This window comes from Chiloscyllium plagiosum, unplaced genomic scaffold (genome assembly GCF_037043375.1).
Source record: "Chiloscyllium plagiosum isolate Xiang-an unplaced genomic scaffold, Cpla_swu_hap1 HiC_scaffold_2, whole genome shotgun sequence".
Taxonomy (NCBI): Eukaryota; Metazoa; Chordata; class Chondrichthyes; order Orectolobiformes; family Hemiscylliidae; genus Chiloscyllium; species Chiloscyllium plagiosum.
Genome location: NW_028270140.1, coordinates 59,090,340 through 59,110,992, shown reverse-complemented (window position 1 = coordinate 59,110,992; position 20,653 = coordinate 59,090,340). Strand labels below are relative to the sequence as shown.

At 39.3% G+C, this 20,653-nt stretch overlaps 1 protein-coding gene across 3 annotated transcripts in view; it reads right to left on the bottom strand.

Annotated features, from left to right (window-relative positions):
- Window positions 1-252: 252 nt before the first annotated feature.
- sptlc1 (serine palmitoyltransferase, long chain base subunit 1) overlaps window positions 253-20,653 on the bottom strand; it is a 55,127-nt gene continuing 34,726 nt past the window's right edge. For 2 of the 3 annotated variants that reach the window (XM_043714246.2, XM_087996998.1), the window contains exons 9-15: window positions 20,421-20,528; window positions 12,936-13,031; window positions 10,019-10,115; window positions 8,949-9,003; window positions 7,146-7,263; window positions 5,944-6,017; window positions 253-1,808 (exon numbers count right to left, since the gene is read on the bottom strand). In XM_043714246.2, coding sequence (XP_043570181.2) covers window positions 1,715-1,808; window positions 5,944-6,017; window positions 7,146-7,263; window positions 8,949-9,003; window positions 10,019-10,115; window positions 12,936-13,031; window positions 20,421-20,528 — 642 coding nt within the window. In that variant the 3' untranslated portion in view covers window positions 253-1,714. The remainder of the gene's footprint in view (window positions 1,809-5,943; window positions 6,018-7,145; window positions 7,264-8,948; window positions 9,004-10,018; window positions 10,116-12,935; window positions 13,032-20,420; window positions 20,529-20,653) is intronic. The other variant, XM_043714248.2, reaches the window with a different exon arrangement.

Below are 20,653 nucleotides of genomic sequence, written 5' to 3'. Positions count from 1 at the left end.
CAACTGACTATTCCATAAACTTAAATAATATTAATATTAAAAATAGGGGTTTGGAAAATTAAGACATTTAATTCAGAATGTGAAAGTGTAACTGCACATCTAGACAAAATTAAGCAGAAAATATGGATTTAATCAGTACATGTAGTAAATGCAAGATTTCAATATTTGCAAAGTTATGAAGTAGGTGATGAACAGCCCAATAATACAACTCAAGTTAGGATCCTGTTAAAAATGACAATGCTTCAGACAGTACTCAGTATAAAATTTTATTGTGGTACACATTTTGATAATAGGTAAAACATCCATACTTGCGATTTTTGGTTTTATTATGCAGCTGGCAAAGTCAACTGAGATGAGAATGGTGACTGCAGTTTAACTCCAATGAAAACAGTATCACATACTATTACATATCTGGCTAAATGTTGTGCAATTTTTGCATGATGTGAATATTGCAGTTATAAACTAGAGATATATAACAAATGCATCTGTAAACTGACAAGCCCCTGCTTTTCAGGGAAAAAAAAAATCAAAGCAAGAAAGACTTGACGTTTTTAAGTCCTGGATAAAGTAATGCACTAAACTTAACAGTAAACAGCACAGATTACAAAAATAACCCCCCTAATCACCAAAAGTGCAGAATACTTTTAAAGTACCATTTTCCCTTCCTTGAGTAATTTTTAAAATAGCTTTACATCAAATGTTTTGCATTAATAAACATCTAAAAAACCTTACAATTCTTTTAGTGCTACAAATCCTGTAACCAAGTATAAAAATGGACATGAAAGCAATTTATTTGGAAAACTAAAATCAATTTATAAATTTGAGGGCAAAAATATCACTTTGCTGTATTTCCTATGTTTGTTAATACAAAACAATTTTGATGATAGCATTAAGTCATATCACATACAAATCTGCATTTATTGTTCAAATTCCTGCAAGGTGTCATCAAATAAAGAATTACACATTTTAAAAGTAATGTGAAAACTGAATAAGTTTGAACAAGTAGCATTAGATGATTTTGCCAGTCATTAACAATCGTCCAACTCCTCCCAAAACAACTAATTCCAAATAAGATGACGCATGCTATCACATTTAAAATAAATTTATTACAGTTAAGCGTTTTTTTTAACCTAAAAGAAAGATTGATTAGCAAACCTTCTTCAGCCACTTGAAACAATTAGTAACATAGAAAACACATGCACACCAATATCAACACATCCTCTAAATGTGTTGCAATCAAAAGTGAAATTCCCATTTGAGGGGTATGAAAAATAGATTAGTATAATTAGCCAACAGTCATTGAAGTAGGCAATTTAACTTCCTGTACAAAGTTAAATTTTTACACCACATTCTTATTTAAATGAAATTTATCAACAAAATCCTTTAGAATTTCTTTACAGCTCATTACTTCAGGCACACTTATGTTGCAAAAATACATTTATTACAAAATCTAGAGAAAATCCTGAATAAGAAACCATAAGATTGAAAGATTTCTTGATCTTAGGGGACCACATTTTGAATCACTTATTTTTTTGTACACATTTGCAAGACAAATGCATTCAACTTCATTCGTGCAGTTTCCATAATTTTAACCAAATATTAACGGACAAGTTCATTTACTGTAGTTGGTCATCCGTTTTTTTCAGTAGATAGTGATCTATTTCTGCACATTTCTGCACCTGTGCAACGTCTGGTTCACAAATATCAGGCGATCCTAGTGAAGTATGCATTCAGCTGCTTTCTTGATCAACGCTGCAGCCTTGTCTAACTCTTCCTCTGTTAATTTGATAGTAGTCACTACCCGCACACTAAGAATCCAATGAAAAGTTGTATTATTTCCAGAGATGAAAGAATATAAATGATTTCACTTGTCAATATCTATCTAGTGCTCTGGTCTTTGAAATTCCAAACTCAGAAGTAGAACTCCTTTTAATTATAAAGGGTGGTTTGCTTGAATGCCCTTTGCTATGAAATCTATTAGAGACTTGTGGGGAAGGGACACAATCCAATTTGGGTCTCAACATGAAATGTCCCGTTATGTGAATAATGCCAATAGCACAGTTACAGTAATTGGGTAATTCCCATTAATACCACATGGAATTCCCAAATGGGGAAATGTGTTAGTTAAAGGGTAAGGCATATAACGGAAGGGAAGTTATGACAAGGTCGGTGGGAATACTCGGCAACTCCATTGACAGAATTTGACTAAATCTATGCTGAAACCTCAATTATTCAATGCAATTATGAACAACTTAAATAAAGGGGATATAGGCAAGAGAAGAAAGCAAGCACAGTCACAGACATGCATAGGCATCCAAGTAATTTAACAATACAAACAGATAACAAATCAGCTAGCAGCACAAAAAAAAGACAGTTTTGGCCGAAGTGAAGGCCAAAAAATATGGTAAACAGATTTGAATGTAATCCAACATGTGGTCATCATCCTGGACCACACAGTCAGGGATCTATAGCATGAAAATAGGCCCTTCATCTAGCTTGTTCATGCCACCCAGTTTTCGTAATTAGAATACCCCATTTGCCTGCATTTGGTCTAAATCCCTCTATAGCTATCCCATCCACTCAAGTCCAAATGTCAGACAGGGAGGAAAGTGGTCTAGCAAGGGAGCTGTGGTTTATGAAAGAAGTTGAATCGCTTGTCAGGAGGAAGAAGGTAGCTTATGTTAAGGTAAGACTTGAAGGCTCACCTGGAGTTAGCCAGGAAAGACCTAAACAGAGCGCTAAGAGGAGCCAGGAGGGGACATGAGGAGAGTGACAGATAGGATCAAGGAAAACTCTAAAGCTTTTGATTGATATATCAGGAATAAAAGAAAGACTAGAGAAAAATCAGGGCCAATCAAGGACAGTAGTGAGAAGTTGTGCGTGGAGTCCCAGGAGATAAGGGAAGCGCTAAATGAATATTTTTCGTCAAAATATACATTGGAAAAAACCAATGTTGTCGAGGAGAATACTGAGATACAGGCTCAGAGGAGTTTGAGATTCATAAGGTGGTGATGGTAGCAATTGTGAAAAGTGTGAAAATAGATAAATCTCCTGTGCCAGACGGGATTAATCAGAGGATTCTCTGGAAAGTCAGGGAGGAGATTTCAGGTTTTGGCTTTGACCTTTATGTCTTCATCGTCCCCTTGTTCAAGAAGGGGAGTAGATACAGCCCTGGTAATTATAGACCAGTGAGCCTTATTTCGGTTGTGGGTAAAGTGTTGGAAAAGGTTATAACAGATAGGATTTATAATCATCTTAGAGTCATAGAGAGGTACAGCATGGAAACAGACCCTTCGGTTCAACCCATCCATGCTGACCAGATATCCCAACCCAATCTAGTCCCACCTGCCAGCAACCGGCCCATATCCCTCCAAACCCTTCCTATTCATATACCCATCGAAATGAGTCTTAAATGTTGCAATTGTACAAGCCTCCACTACTTCCTCTGGCAGCTCATTCCATACACGTACCACCCTGTGTGCGTGAAAAAGTTGCTCCTGAGGTCTCTTTTATATCTTTCCCCTCTCACCCTAAACCTGTGCCCTCTAGGACTCCCCGACCCCAGGGAAAAGACTTTACCTATCCATGTCCTTCATAATTTTGTAAACCTCAATAAGGTCACGCCTCAGCTTCCGTCGCTCCAGGGAAAACAGTCCCAGCCTGTTCAGCCTCTCCCTATAGGTCAAATCCTCCAACCCTGACAACATCCTTGTAAATCTTTTCTGAAACCTTTCACGTTTCACAACATCTTTCTGATAGGAAGGAGACCAGAATTGCATGCAATATTCCAACAGTGGCCTAACCAATGTCCCGTACAGCAGCAACTGGACGTTGGAACTCCTGCACTCAATACTCTGACTAATAAAGGGAAGCAAACCAAACGCCTTCTTCACTATCCTATCTACCAGCAACTCCACTTTCAACGAGCTACAAGGTCTCTTTGTTCAGCAACACTCCCTAGGACCTTACCATTAAGTGCATAAGTCCTGCTAAGATTTGCTTTCCCAAAATAAAGCACCGCGCATTTATCTGAATTAAAATCCATCTGCCACTTCTCAGCCCATTGGCCCATCTGGTCAAGATCCTGTTGTAATCGGAGGTATCCCTCTTCGCTGTCCATCACACCTCCAATTTTGCTGTCATCTGCAAATTTACTAACTGTACCTCTTATGCTCACATCCAAGTCATTTATGTAAATGACAAAGTAGAGGACCCAGCGCCAATCCTTGTGGCACTCCATTGGTCACAGGCCTCCAGTCTGGAAAAACAACCCTCCACTATCACCACCACCACCCTCTGTCTTCTACCTTTGAGTCAGTTCTGTATCCAAATGGCTAGCTCTCCCTGTATTCCATGAGATCTAACCTTGCTAATGAGTCTCCCATGGGGAACCTTGTCAAACACCTTACTGAAATCCATATAGATCACATCTACCGCTCTGCCCTCGTCAATCCTCTTTGTTACTTCTTCAAAAAGCACAATCAAGTTTGTGAAACATGATTTCCCATGCACAAACCACGTTGACTATCCCTAATCAGGCCTTGCCTTTCCAAATACATGTAAATCCTGTCCCTCAGGATTCCCTCCAACAACTTGCCCACCACTGATGTCAGACTCACCGATCTGTAGTTCCTTGGCTTGTCCTTACCACCCTTCTTAAACAGTGGCACATTAGCCAACCTCCAGTCTCCCTGCACCTCACCTGTGACTATCGATGATATAAATATCTCAGCAATAGGCCCAATCACTTCTCTGGCTTCCCACAGTTCTAGGGTACACCTGATCAGGTCCTGAGGATTTATCCACCTTTATGCATTCCAAGACATCCAGCACTTCCTTCTGTAATATGGACATTTTACAAGGTATCACATTCTATTTCCCTCCAGTCTATATCTTCCATATCCTTTTCCACAGTAAATACTGATGCAAAATACTCATTTAGTATCTCCATTTTCTGAGGCTCCACACAAAGGCCGCCTTGCTGATCTTGAAGGGGCCCTATTCTATCCCTAGTTACCCTTTTGTCTTTAATGTATTTGTAAAAACCCTTTGAATTCTCCTTAATTCTATTTGACAGGAATAAGTTGATTAGGGATAGTCAACACAGTTTTGTGAAGGGTGGGTCGTGCCTTACAAACCTTAGAGCTCTTTGAGAAGATGACCAAATAGGTGGATGAAGGTAAAGCTGTTGAGGTGGTGTATATGGATTTCAGTAAGGTGCTTAGTAAGGTTGCCCATGGTAGGCTATTGCACAAAATAGAGGCATGGGATTAAGGGCAATTTGGACAGAAATTGGCTAGCTGAAAGATCACAGAAGGTGGTGGTTGATGGCAAATGTTCATCCTGGAATTCAGTTACTAGTGGTGTACTGCAACGATCTGTTTTGGGGCCACTGCTTTTATAAATGACCAGATGAGAGCATAGAAGGATGGGTTAGTAAATTTGCAGATGACACTAAGGTCGGTGGAGCTGTGGATAATGTTGAAGGATATTGCAGGTTACAGAGGGATACAGGTAAGCTGCAGAGATGGACACTCCATCTGCGCAAAAGAAAAAATTGCCCCTTTGCACCCTTTGGGATCTCTCCCTTCTCACCTTAAAAACTTCCATTCTCTAGTTTTTAAGATTCCCCTAACATGGGGAAGAGCAGTTGACTATCTACCTTATCTATGAGTTTCATGATTTTATAGCCCTTCGTAAAGTCACCCCTCAGTTTCCTGTACACCCAGGAAAAAAAAATTCCTAGCCTACCCAACCTCTACTTTAAACCTAAGTTTGCTAGGTGTGAAAACTTTGATGTGATTGTTTACCTGCTTGATTCTCTTGATCTGGTATAAGACTTAAACAGACAACCACATCACTTATCAAACCATTTTCCATTTTACTGCTGACTGCAAAATCCAGCAAATCAGAATCATTATAAAATATATGAGCAACAGTTACCTTGGAAGAGGCAAAACCTTTTCTTCCTTATCCAAGTAATGTGCTTGAGTTAATGCGATTCCTCGTTTCATACACTGTTGAAGGTAACATTTTGATCAAAATAGTAGAGCTTAAATTTAAAAAAAATAACATTCAGCGTAAAAATGTCAACTGCTTCATTCGACATTCTTTCTGAATTCATTCCAAATTGTGAAGACCATACACATAACTTTCCAAACAGGAGTTTTGTCTTTGAATACAATTATGAACTACCCCCTCCACTGATCAAACTACTTGGTATTTTACCTGAACTAAAGCACCATTTTTTAAATTGTACTTACTTTACAAGTTAAACATCCAAATCTATTGACTTTTCACCTTTGCTCTGCCATTGCCCCTTCCCATCACTCTCAACAGTCTGATCAGGTCAAACTTGTTCTCACTTTTCACCCCACCAATCTCTGCACTTAAGGATCATTCTCTGTCATTTCAGACAATTCCAGCAGAACTCCACACACTACCCCAGAAAAGCACCACCAATCACATCTTCCCCTCACTCCCCAGCTGCATCGCGTAGATCAGTCCCTCCGGGACAGCCTAGGCCATTCCTTGAACATCCGTACCATTCCCACCCTCTTTCAAATTGTGAATCCATTCCTTCCCTTTCTTTTAGCTATGATTGTTACATTGTCGGTCACCTTCTCTCCTCTCCCCACAATGGGACTGTCTGTTCTTTCCCATCTGGCAGTTAGACACAGCATTGTTCTGCTATTCTCACATTCTGATCGTTTAATCTGAACAGACTTGCTCCTCTAACACCACCCCCTTCCAAACTATTGCCTAAATGCTGCCCCCTCCACACTTCATGTCAGCTCTGATGAAGAGTCACCTAGACTCAAAACGTTAGCTTGCTTTCTCTTCATGGATGTTGCCTGGCCTGCAGCGATCTCCAGAATTTTGTTTTCAGTTCAAAAATTTGTTCTTACATTCTATTGAGACTGCCAATTTTCTAACAACAATACTTATGAGAAACAATCTTGGGAAAGAAGAAACCTAAAACTTACTTCAAGTTTATAATAAGTTTAGTATGCAAAATGGCATAAAACAAATATGCGTCACAGCATTCTGCACAGGTTTTTTCACAAGTTATCAACCGAGGTTAGTACCAGAAAATAGTGCACACAGAAAACATTTGCACATTGAAGCTTTAAAAAAAAACTTACGTAATCAACAATTTCCTGAAGCAGCTTAACATCATTCTCTCGCAATCCTCTGCTCCTTGCCAACACCAGGTGAATGGCTGGACAAAATGAATCACCCACAACTTTGAGACCCGAGATACTGCAATAGTAAAATATATAAATCCAAAGAAAATGCTTAAATATATTATGTAAACATTTAAAATGATGAAAGATGCAATGTAACAACAGAAGACCTAGTCAGTATACTCTCAGTTATACAAATTCAGCTGGTATTCAATTTTACAGTTAGCTTGGCTGAGTTGGCAAAACTCAACCAAGATCAGTGGAGCTGACACTTCATAACCGAATGAATGGCCTGTTTAGGTGAACATTCTCGTCTGATGACATTACATAAACAGAGAAGTCCTTCTTGTGGTCTGGTCAATTTTCTTCAAACCAACCAAATTGACTTTGTATTTTACAAACAAAGCTACCAAAAAAAAAATCACATCATTGTCTAAAAGCCTCACTTTGTGGCATGATCAAGTGTCATACCTTCTTTTGTAATATAGCGAAGACAATAAACGCTTACATAAGGGGACAACAGTTTGTTTCAAATTTTGAAGACAATAATTGCCTTACTCTTTACAATTTGCCTACCGACGCAACAGGTCCACAGCAAACATGGCCCTGGCCCTACACTCATCCCTGGGACATCTAGATAATAAGAATACCGACGTCAGGCTCGTACTCATTGAAGGTGGAACTATAGTCAACACCATAATTCTAAACAAACTCATCTCTAAACACCAAGATCTAGATTCCAGTTCCACAAGCTGTAACTGGAACCTTCACTTCCTGAACCACCGACTGCAATGAGTAAGAATAGACAACTTCTTCCAGCATAATTCTCACTTCCAGTGCCCTGCAAGGCTGCAAACTTAGCCCCCTATTATATTCCATTTATGACTGTGGCCAAATTCAGCCACAACTCCATCCGTCGTAGGTCAGATCTCAAACAACAGTGCGACAGAATATAGAAAAAGTTGAGTGCTTAGCGACACGTTGTAAAAACAACAATCTTTCTATCAACACCAACAAAATGAAGGAGCTGGTCATTGACTTCAGGAAGTGGAATAGAGGGTATCCCCTCTCTGTATCAACACTACTGAGGTGGAGATGATCAAGAGCGTCAAGTTCCCGGAAGGGAGGTTCACCAATCTGTCCTGGTCTACCCACTTTGACGCAATGTCTCTACTTCCTCAGTGGGCTAAGGAAACTTGGCATATCCACAAGGACTACAACCAATTTTTATAGATGCATCATAGAAAATGTCCTATCTGGATGCATCATAGTGTGATTCTGCAACTGCTCTTGCCCCAAACCGCACAAAACTGAACACAGCCCAGTACATTACACAAATCAGCCTTCGATCTACGGAGTCCAGCTATACGTCCCACTGTCTCTGGAAAGCAACCAAATTAATCAAAGATCCCTCCCACCCCAGTTATACTCTCCTCCACTCTCTTTCATCGGGCAGAACATAAGAGACCTTGAATACACATATGAATGTGTTCAAGAACAGTTCCTCCCCACTACTATCAGTCTTTTGAACAGATCTCTTAAGCCCCGGCACTCCACCCCGGCACTCCACCCCGGCACGATCTACCTGTACAGCACAACAAACACTTTTCACGGTATCTAATGAAATTTGACAACAATAAAATCAATCAATAATTATACAATGAATAAACTGAAGGCTTCTGATACCAGGTTTGCCAGTAGTAAAAGATTACAAAGTTCCATATATATGCTTCACATTTATTTATGCAAACACACACTTACCCCTGCAATGCGCAATGAATTCGCTGACACTTTTGCCTTAATACCCTGAAAATATCTACAGAATGGTTGAAAATTAGTATTGTATTTAATGTAAACAAACATCAGTTTCACACAAATATTATACGTTCACATAATTCATTCATTCCAACTGCTGGATCATAAATTTTGCTTATAGATCAGAGCATTCAAGATATATAGAAATCAGTGTTCTCCCATTTTCTCAGGGGTAATTAGAGATAAGTTATAACTTCTGGGCTTGTCAGAAATTGAAAAAGAAATATTATGTGAGCAAATTAATAGTATACATACTTCAAGTTGGGCATTACATCATACAAATATTTTAAAAAACTCAAATCTTGGTTTCCACAACACTACCACCAGTAAAATAAATTTATTATCAAAGTTTTGTCTAGGTCAAATCAATTGCTTCGGGAGACATATATTGACAAACTCTGAAACATAGAAAATAAGAGCAGAAGCAGGCCATTCAGCCCAGTGAGCCTAATCCATTCAATAGAATCTTGGCTGATTATCTATTTCAACGTCATATTCTCACTTTCTCCCTATAGCCCTTGCTGCCTTTGGTGTACAGAAATCATATGTTCAGTGACTTGGTTTCCATAATCTTGTGGTAGAGAATTTCGCAGGTTTGTTAAAGTTCCCAAAAAAGAAATTTCTCATCTAACGGCCTACACCATATGTCAAGACCATGATCTCGTTACAGACTGTAAACTTGAACAATGAATTTTGATTAAAATTTAAACTTCAAGTTAGGCTTCACTCTATGGGAAGAAAGTGAGGTCTGCAGATGCTAGAGATCAAAGTTGAAACTTTATTGCTGGAACAGCGCAGCAGGTCAGGTAGCATCCAGGGAACAGGAGATTCGACGTTTCGGGCACAGGCCCTTCTTCACTCTATGGGAATAAACTCAGCTTCCTGAGGCTGCTTCATTTTGAAACATGTAAATCAAAACAGATTATGGACTAGATATATCTATGCTTGTATCCTGATACTCCAACAATTTAAGAATACATTTGCTCATAATAAATTCAAGACAGTAATTTCAATACCTGGGTTGTCCTCCATAATGTTGAGAGCTTCTATGGCAGCAGAAGCAAGCATTGGTGGTAAAGATGCAGAAAAACAATAACCTTGTCCTGAAAGACGCTTTGGAGAAAAATACAGAAACACACATTAATTCAAATGCATTTTTCGTAAACCTCACATGAAGAATATAATGATTAAGATTTCAGGAAAAGTACCTTACCATATTCAGATTAATTGATCAAACAAGTATATTCAAACAATGGACTATAAATAAAAAAAAAATGAGAATTTGGGATTCTTCATTTGATACTGCAAACTGATTAATTGTCACTTGGGTTCTTAGAAAATATTACAATGAATTGAGGACAGAGTTAACTGAGCAGATACACCTGCAGGAATGACAGTAAGCAAGCAGTGAGACATCTGAGGAAGTAACATGATTCTCAGCAGAAATATCCCAGTAAGGAAGAAAGATTCTAAGGGGGTTAAACCAACCATGGCTAAACCAAGGAAATTAAGGAGAGAATTGTGCAGAAAGAAAAAAAATACAAGGAAGCCAAAGTCAGTGGTAACCCTCAAGACTGGAATATATTCAGAATACAGCAAGGGACTAAAAAGATAATTCCTGAAGAAGGGCTGATGCCCGAAACGTCGATTCTCCTATTCCCTAGATGCTGCCTGACCTGCTGCGCTTTTCCAGCAACACATTTCCATCTCTGATCTCCGGCATCTGCAGACCTCACTTTCTCCACTAAAAAGATAATAAAGACTAATAAAATAAACAAGAGAAAAGTAGCAGGAATATAACTTGACACTGAAAGCTTATTTAAGTATATGAAAGTAGTGATCAAAATAAACATGGGACCCTCAGAAAACAAATCTGAAAAGGAAATGGCAGACAAGTCAAATATTTCTACATCAGTGTCTAAGATGAAGATACTTTGAACATCCCATTAATACAAAAGAATATGGGGGAGGAATTAAGTACCACCACAGTCATTAAAGTAGTAGTATTAGATAAACTAATGGGCAAAACGCAGTTCAGTCCACTGGCTCCAATGGCCTGCATCCTAGGATTCTAAAAGAGATAATTAAAGAGATAGCAGATGCATTGGTTGTAATTTTCTAAAAATCCTAGAATTCTGGAGTACATACCAAAGGATTGGAAAACAGTAAAGGCAACACCCCAATTCAAAAAGGGAAGGAGACACAAAGTTGCTGATCAGCCTAACATCAAAAGTATCAGAATCGATTATTAAAAGAATAACAGAACATTTGCAAAATCATAACCTAATTAAGCAAAGTCAGCATGGCTTCAAGTAAAGGAAACTAGTCTGACTAATTTGAGAGTTTTTGAAGGAAGTTTCAATCAGATTAGATAGAGGGGAACCAGAAGGTGTGTTGGAATTGGACTTTCAGAAGGCATTCCACATGATAGCCCAGAAATAGTCATATCCTCAGTTTGAAGTTCATAGTTTTGGAGGTTGGCCACTGGGTAGGAATCAGCAAGTGAGATAAGGACCGACTGAGCATTTCTAGCAATTTCTGCTTTTGTTTCTGAAGTGGGAGAAGGGGTTCTTTTTCAGGTTGATAACTCGTGACCAGTGGGGTTCCGGAGGGACCAGTGCTAGGACCGCAACTGTTCACAATACATAAGATTATATTTTGGAAGGAAGGAAGTGACTATACTGGAACCAAATTTGCAAATAACAGAAATAGGTGGAAAAGCAGATTGTGAGGGGGATACAGTCTACAGAGAGATATTGGTTGGTTAGATAAGCAGGTAAGAAATGGAACATAATGTGGGGAAAAATGCAAATGTTCATTCTGGAAGGGAGAACAAAAATATCAAAATGAAGGTGAACCACAGAAATTTGCAATTAAAAAGGACATTGGGGTACTTGTGCACAAAACACAAAGCTAGTAGTTAATCAGGAAGGATAATGAAATGTTGGCCCTTATTTCAAGGGGATGGCAGGAGAAGACTAGAAGTCTTACTGCAACTATAGCAGGTGCTGGTGAGACCATTTCTGGAGTACTATGAAACAGTTTTGGTCCAATTATTTAAGGAAAGATATTATTAGGTGGAGGCGGTTCAGAGAAAAGATTCACTGGCATGACCCCTGGTATGGAGGGATTGTTTTATGAGAAAAGGTTGGGACTCTATTCACTGGAATTTAGAAGACTGAGGGGTGATCTCATTGAAACATACAAGGTTCTTAAGGGACTCAACAGAGTAAATGCTGAGATGATGTTTCCTCTCATGGGACAGTCTAGGATGTAAGGAAAGTCTCACAATAAAAGGATGCCAATTTAAGACTGAGAAGAAGAACAATTTTATGTGGGTTGGGGGTTTTTGGAACTCCTTCCCACAGAGAGCTGTGGGAGAGGAGTCCTTGTGTATGTTGAAGGCTAAGACTGATAAGATTCTTGATCAGTAGGAGAAATCAAGAGTGTACAGGGGAAGGGTAAGAACACGGATGTGAGGAACGTTAGAACAGCATGATCCTATGAATGGTGGAACAGACTCAAGGATCTCAACAACTACTCTTGCTCTTATTTCGTGTCTTATGGTCATGTACAGGATAGATTCATTGCAGGGGCAAAAATATTCAATTTTAAAAATTTAGCAAGAGCAGGTTTATAATGGTTAGCTTTGAATTCAAGTAAATAATTGAAAAAGCTTCAATTTGCTTGAAAATGAAGGATTATGTCCCTTACTTTTTAATTTTCCTTTCCAAATTGGACATTTTCTTCTTACCAAGACAATGATCTTCTGTTAATTCCCCAAAGTGATAATCCTTTATTTCCACATCTGTACAGTGATCCCGGTGAGTATTTGATTGTGGATTTGGGGTGGAGGTGGGGGTGGTGTGGGAACAAAGAGGGAGAAAAGTGAGGGGAGGAATAGTAAATTTGTAAAATGTCAAATGGACCTACCTGGTGATCAATTACAAAGGATCTTCCACAGCAAAATCCTCCAATAGAGGCCAAGGCGTTCTCCATATTTGCACTTATAAGGTCAATGTCATTAATCTGCATTATTTGAATTGAGGAAAAGAATTGATTTTTTGGTGACAAAGGGAAAGTTTCTGTTAAAAACAGCATATGATCACATCATTCAGAAGACATTGGCAGCTCCCCTGTAAGAAAAAAAGTGCCCTGATTTTCACACCTACATGCAAACCCATGGGAACTGATCAGTTACTTAAGAAACAAAAAAGCAACCGATCGTACATTTTACACTTACATAATGTCTTATATTTTTAGAAAACATTTCAAAACTTGGCCTCAAACTTTTATCTTCCCAACCTGTCATAGTTTGGTTCATGCTAGCACCAATTACATAGGTAGGAAGAGAGATGTTGATTTAAGACAGAAATTCAGGGAGCTAGGGTGGAAGCTTAGAGCTAGGACAAACCGTTATCATCTCCGGTTTGCTGCTCATGCCATGTGCTAGTAAGCGAGGAATAGGGAGACAGAGAGAGAGAGAGGATGGTGCAGGAAGGACGGCTTTGGATTCCTGGATAATTGGGGCTCTTTCTGGGGTAGGTGGGACTTCTACAAACAGGATGGTCTTTACCTGAACTTGAGGGGTAGAATTTGCTAATGCTCTTTAGTTGGGTTTAAACTAATTCAGCAGGGGGATGGGAATGCAAACTGTAGTTCAAGTATACAGGAGGTTGAGTGTAGGGAAGGTCCAAAATAAGGTTTCAGGGTTGCAAGAGGGCATTGATAGGCATGAAGTTGGTCTAAAGTGTGTCTATTTCAATGCCAGGAGCATCTGGAATAAGGTGGGTGAACTTGCAGCATGGGTCAGTACCTGGGATTTCAATGTTGTGGCCATTTCAGAGACATGGGTAGAGCAGAAACAGGAATGTTTGTTGCAGGTTCCTGGATTTAGCTGTTTCAGTAATAACAGAGAAGGTGGTAAAAGAGGTGGGAGTGTGGCATTGTTAGTCAAGGACAGCATTACTGTTGCAGAAAGAACGCTTGAGGACTCGTCAATTGAGGTAGTATGGGCTAAGTTTAGAAACAGGAAAGGTTATCTTGTTGGGAGCTTTCTATAGGCCTCCAAACAGTTCCAGAGATTTAGATGAAAGGATAGCAAAGATGATTCTCGACAGGAACGAGTTGTTTGTAGTCTTCAACTTCCCAAATATTGACTGGGAATACTATAGTTCAAGTACTTTAGATGGGTTGGTTTTTATCCATTGTGTGCAGGGGGATTTTCTGATACAATATGTAGACAGACCAACAAGGGGCTAGGCAACATTAGATTTGGAACTGGGTAATGAACCTTGCCAGGTGTTAGATTTGGAGGTAGGGACCACAATGCAGTTATGTTTACTTTCGTGATGGAAAAGGACAAGTATTTATCGGAAGGCAATTACTATGTGATTAGTCAAGGTATAGGATGGGGAAGGAAACTGTAGAGGATGGGCACAATAGAAATGTGGAGCTTATTCAAGGAACAGCTATTGTGTGTCCTTGATAAGCATTAGTCTGTCAGTCTGGAGGAGATTGTCGAGTGCAGGAGCCGTGGTTTACTAAGGAAGTTCAATCTCTTGTCAAGAGGAAGAAGGAGGCTTACATAAAGGTGAAATGCGAAGGCTCAGTTAGGGCAATTGACAGTTACAAGACAGACAGGAAAGACCAAAAGAGAGAGCTAACAGGAGCAAAGAGAAGAAATGAGAAGTTGTTTACAGATAGGATCAGGGAAAACCCTAAAGCTTTCTGTAGGTATATAAGGGATAAAAGAATGACTAGAGTAAGATTAGGCAAAAGTGAGGACTGCAGATGCTGGAGATTAGAGTCAAGATTAGAGTGGTACTGGCAAAGCACAGCAGGTCAGGCATCATCCGAGGAGCAGCAAAACCAACGTTTCAGGCAGGAGCCCTTCATCAGGATTCCTGACCTGCTCTGCTTTGCCAGCACCACTCTCGAGTAAGATTAGGGCCAACTAAGGAACGTAGTGGGAAGTTGTGTGTGGAGTGAGAGGAAATAAGGGAAGCACTAAATGAATATTTTTCATCAGTATTCACACTGGAAAAAGAAAACATTGTCGAGGAGAATACTGAGAAACAGGCTATTCGACTAGATGAGATTGAGGTTCACAAGGAGGTGGCTGTGTTAGAAATTCTGGAAAGTGTGAAAATAGATAAACCTCCTGGGCCAGATGGGATTTATTGTCAGATTCTCAGGGGAGCCATGGAGGAGATTGCCGAGCCTTTGGCTTCGATCTTTATGTCATCATCGTCTACAGGAATAGCAGCAGAAAACTGGAGGATAGCAAATGTTGTTCCCTTGCTCAAGAAGGGGAATACAGGCAAGCCTGATAATTACAGACTAGTATGCCTTACTTCAGTTATGGGTAAAGTGTTGGAAAAGATTAGGTTACTTACAGTGTGAAAACAGGCCCTTTGGCCCAACAAATCCACACCGACCCGCCGAAGCCCAACCCACCCATACTCCTACATTTACCCCTTCACCTAACACTATGGGCAATTTAGCACGGCCAATTCACCTGACCTGCACATCTTTGGACTGTAGGAGGAAACCGGAGCATCTGGAGGAAACCCACGCAGACACGGGGAGAATGTGCAAACTCCACACAGTCAGTCGCCTGAGGCGGGAGTTGAACCTGGGTCTCCGGCGCTGTGAGACAGCAGTGATAACCACTGTGCCACCGTGCCATCTTGTACGGAATAATTTGATAGTCAACACGATTTTGTGAAGGCGAGGTTGTGCCTCACGAACCTTATTGAGTTCTTTGAGAAGGTGACCAAACAGGTGGATGACAGCAAAGCGGTTGATATGGTGTATATGGATTTTATTCAGGCATTTGAGAAGGTCCCCCATAGTAGGCTACTACGCAAAACATGGAAGCATGGGATTGAGGTCAATTCAGCAGTTTGGATCAGAATTGGCTAGCTGAAAGAAGACAGGGGGTGGTAGTTGATGGGGTATGTTCATCCTGGAGTTCAGTTACTATTGGCATACTGCAACGATCTGTTTTTACAAATGACCTGGATGAAGGTGTAAAAGGATGTTAGTAAATTTGCAGACAACACTAAGGTCATCCGACTTGTGGATAATGCCGAAGGATGTTGTAGGTTACAGAGGGACAAAGATAAGCTGCAGAGCTGGGCTGATAGGTGGAAAATGGGGCTGAGGTGGACAAGTGTGAGGTGATTCACTTTGGAAGGAGTAACAGGAATGCAGAGTCCTAGGCGAATGGTAAGATTTTTGATAGCGTAGATGAGCAGAGAGATCTCTGTGTCCACGTACATAGACCCCTCAAAGTTGCCAACCAGATTGACAGGGCTGTTAAGGCGGCATACGGTATGTAAACTTTTGTTAGTAGAGGGATCAAGTTTCGGAACCATGAGGTCATGCTGCAGCTGTACAAAACTCTGGTGCGACTGCACTTGGGGTATTGCATGCACTTCTGGTCTCCAGATTATAGGAAGGATGTGGAAGCTTTGCAAAGGTTTCAGAGGAGATTAACTGGGATGTTGCCTGGTATGGAAGGAAAGTCTTATGAGGAAAGGTTGAGGGACTTGAGGCTGTTTTCATTAGAGAGAAGGTTGAGAGGTGACATAATTGAGACACACAAGATAGTAAGAGAGTTAAATTGTGTAGACAGTGAGAACCTTCTTCCTTGGATGGTGATGGCTCGCACGAGGGGCAGAGTTTCAAATGGAGGGGTGATAGATCTAGGACAGATGTCAAAGGTAGTTTCTTTACTCAGAGTAACATGGTCATGGAACGCACTGCTTGCAACAGTAGTAGACTCGCCAACTTTACAGACATTTAAATGGTCACTGGATAGGCATATGAATGAGAATGGAAGTGTATGTTAGATGGGCTTCAGATTGGTTTCACAGGGCGGCGCAAAGAGAGAGGGCTGAAAGGCTGTAATGTTCTAACAAGAATTTAGTGATTACCTGGACAAAGAACGCAAACATACCGTAGCCAAATTTGCAGATAACAAAAGTGCAAAAAAAAAGACAATTGGAAGGGTGATCACAGAATTTACATTGAGATGTTGATCGACTAAATAAGTGGGCAAAAAATTGGGAAATGCAGTATAAAGTAGGAAAGTGTGAAGCTGTTCATTTAGGAAGGGAGACTAAATGAACAGAATATTATTTAAATGCAGAAAAACTGCAAAAAGCTGCAGTACAAAGGGACTTAGGAATAGTTGCACACAAAACACAAATCTTGTGCATAGCACAGCAGGTAATCAGTACAGCAGGTAATGGAATGCTGGCCCTTATTTCAAGGAGTTCGAGTAGAATGTTCACTTGGATGACCCAAGGTATGGAGGGATTGTCTTCTGAGCAAAGGCTAAACAGGTTGGGGCTCTACTCATTGAAGCATAGAAAAATGAGTGATGATCTAATTGAAACATAAAAGGAGTATTCAGAGAATTAATAGGGTAAGTGCTGAGAGGATGTTCCCCCTAATGGGAGAGTCTAGGATAAGAGGGTATAGTCTCAGAATAAAGGCATGCTAATTTAAGACCGAGACAAGGAGCAATTTCTTCTTTCAGAGGATTGGATATCTTTGGAACTCCATGTCACAGAACTGCGAGGGTAGAGTCTTTGCATATATTTAAGGCTGAGATGGATAAATTCTTGATCAGGGATTCAAGGGTTATGGGAAATATGCAGGAAAGTGGTCATGAACAATGTGAGATTAGCCACGATCCTAATGAATGGTGAAGCAAGTTCAAGAGTTTGTATGGCCTACTTCTGCTCCTATTAGCAATCAAGCAATGGGCTTTTGCGAACCACTGTGGTTATCTCACAGCTTTATTTCCTAAATTAATCTGTGCTGGGGCCCAAATTATCGAGTATATTGCTTAACAACTCAGATAATACAAGTGAAAGCCAGATAGCCAAATAATCAGGTGACACAGATAATGAGGCAAAAAGTGTCAATCGAAGTATAAAATTACAGAGACATTTTCGTTAAAATGAATGGGCAAAACCGTAGCAAAATGGATGAGTTAATCCATTTTGAGAGAATAGAACTGTACATTCTCTAAATGGTAAAAATGCTTGAAACAGTTAAGGTTCAAGATGCTTTGTAATCCAAAGACAAAGAAAGATAATTACAATGTCATAAACTGGTAAAGAAAAAATATAAGAATCTGACCTTGATATCAAGACTACAAAGAAATAAAAGTCATGCTTCAATTATACAACACTCTTGTCAGATAACACTAGAGGTACTGAGGGTAGCTTGTGATTCTCACATTAGCAAATAGATATTTATCCTAGCAAAAAATGTAGTGGTGAATGATTCGGACAATAAGTTAAAAATTTGAAGGTTAGACTACAAATAGAGATTCATCAAAAATCGCTGAATCTCCTAAATCACAGATTAGCCACAATATAATTGATAGGTAGAAAGGTTTAAACACATATTCAGGGATATATGGACAAAACTGAGGAGCAAGAATAATTGAACAGCACCTTCAAAGAGTTACCAAAGTGGTTCAAATAGGGTAAAGCATCTGCTTTGATGCAAGATTTCATAATACATGGGGAGGAGACAGGAAGAGTGAAAGGTTCATTTTGCTGATGAAATTTAAGAATCCAAATAGTTTTCTATGACAATGACTACTTCAGAGTCAGTTCCAAACAGTTAAAACAAAAAAAAAAATCAAAAGGGTGGACCACAATTAGTGGTTAACTAGAAATGTTAAAAACTTCATCTCAAACTTCAAGAAAAAGCATTATTGAGCAAAGCACGGTGGCAGGTCAGAAAATTGGACAGTATATATAAACAAAAACATTAAAAATTGACTAAAATATTAAGGAGACAAAAAACACAGATAGTGAAGAGTTTCCAAAATAAACATATTAGGAAGAAAAACATTCATAATGAATGGTGGTTATGTCAGATAATTCTGGAGAATTGGTAACAGAAAATAAAGACACAGCAGATGAACTGAACAGTTAGCTTGCATTAGGCAAAAGTGAAGACTGCAGATGCTGGAAACCAGAGTTTACATTAGAGTGGCGCTGGAAAAGCACCACTCTAAGGTAGCTTGCATTAGTCTTTGCCAAGAGGATACCAGTTACAGTCCAGAAACAGCAATAAATCAGGGAAAGATGAGGACTAAGGGAACTCAGGAAAATTACAATATAGAAAATTGGTACTGAGTAAATCGTTAGACCTGTGGGACATTAGTGCATAAAAATAAAAGTAGTGCATAAAAATAAAAGTAGTGCATATGTTGAGTGAGTGAGCAAAGATCTGCTGATGTGCAGTATAATTGTGGGAAATGTGACTTTAAATTTTTTTTGCAAAAACAAAGGACTATTTGATTTAAATCCTAATAAATCAAAGCAATCCGAGATGCAGAGGGATCAATGTCCTCATGCATGAATCACAAAGGGAAAATATGCAGGCACAGTAGGTAATTAGGAAAGCCAATAGAATGATATTGTTAAAAAACTGCGGATACTGGAAACCATAAACACAAAATTGCTGGACAGGTTCAACCAACCATTCTGGCAACATTTGTGGAGGGAAATCAAATTAACATTTCAGGTTCAGTGACCCTTGTTTAGAACTGATGAGAAGTCAGTTCTGAGGAAGGGTCACTGAACCCGAAAATGTTAACTCCTTTCCCCCACTTTCCAGAGCCTTTCCAGAATTTTCCGATTCGGTTTGTGGTTGAGAATTGGTTTATTGGGTGGGGAATCAAGTACAAAAATAGAGTTTCTGATTCATTAATGCAGGATGCTGATAAGATCCCATCTGAAATACCATGTACAGTATTGGCCATCTTAATTAAGGATGCAAATATATTGGAAGTGGTTTAGAAACGGTTTACCAGACTAATATTGGGAATGAACTGGGTGCCTTATGAGGAACAGCTGGACATGACTTGATTAAAACTTTCAAAATGCTGACAGAATCTTGCCACATTATTCGTGGAGAGGATGTTTCCTTTTATGGGACAATTGAGAACTAGAGACCACTGCTTAAAAATAAGGGATTGCCCATTTAACACTTTCTGAAAAAATAGTGGAAGTAGGCTTTGAATATTTTTGATAAGATTCTTGGTAAGCAAGTAGATGAGAATGTGGTTTGCTGTCATAACCAGATCAGCCTTTACCTTATTAAATGGTCAAACAGGCTTGAGGGACCATTACTGATCCTTGCTCAGGTGTTTACTTCAGCCAATACTGAATTTAATTTTCCAGTTCTTCCATAAAAATTAAATGCAAAATTTTCAGATTTCATGGGAGGATTAGAAGTTACTTGAATAGTACACACCCCTGGATTACTAGTTTAGAAGCTTAGCCATTAAGTCATTGTATCAATGTAGATCAATGTAAAACAATGCTGTTTTGTGGAATGGATTTGCAGAATAAAATTTAAGACTAAAAAAAATCTTACGTTCACTCCAAAATGTTCAGTTACACCTCGTCCATGCTCTCCTAAAACCCCAAAGGAGAGGCTTTCTTCCAAAAATATCCGCACTTTGTATTTATATTTTAGCTTTACCTGCAAAGTTAGGAGGTATTCTCAGTAATAGGCATGAAAGAATAATTTCAGAACACTCAAAAGGTTTAATACAAAAATGCACCATTTCTATCATTGCGATAACTATTTCACCCCTCTTATACAAG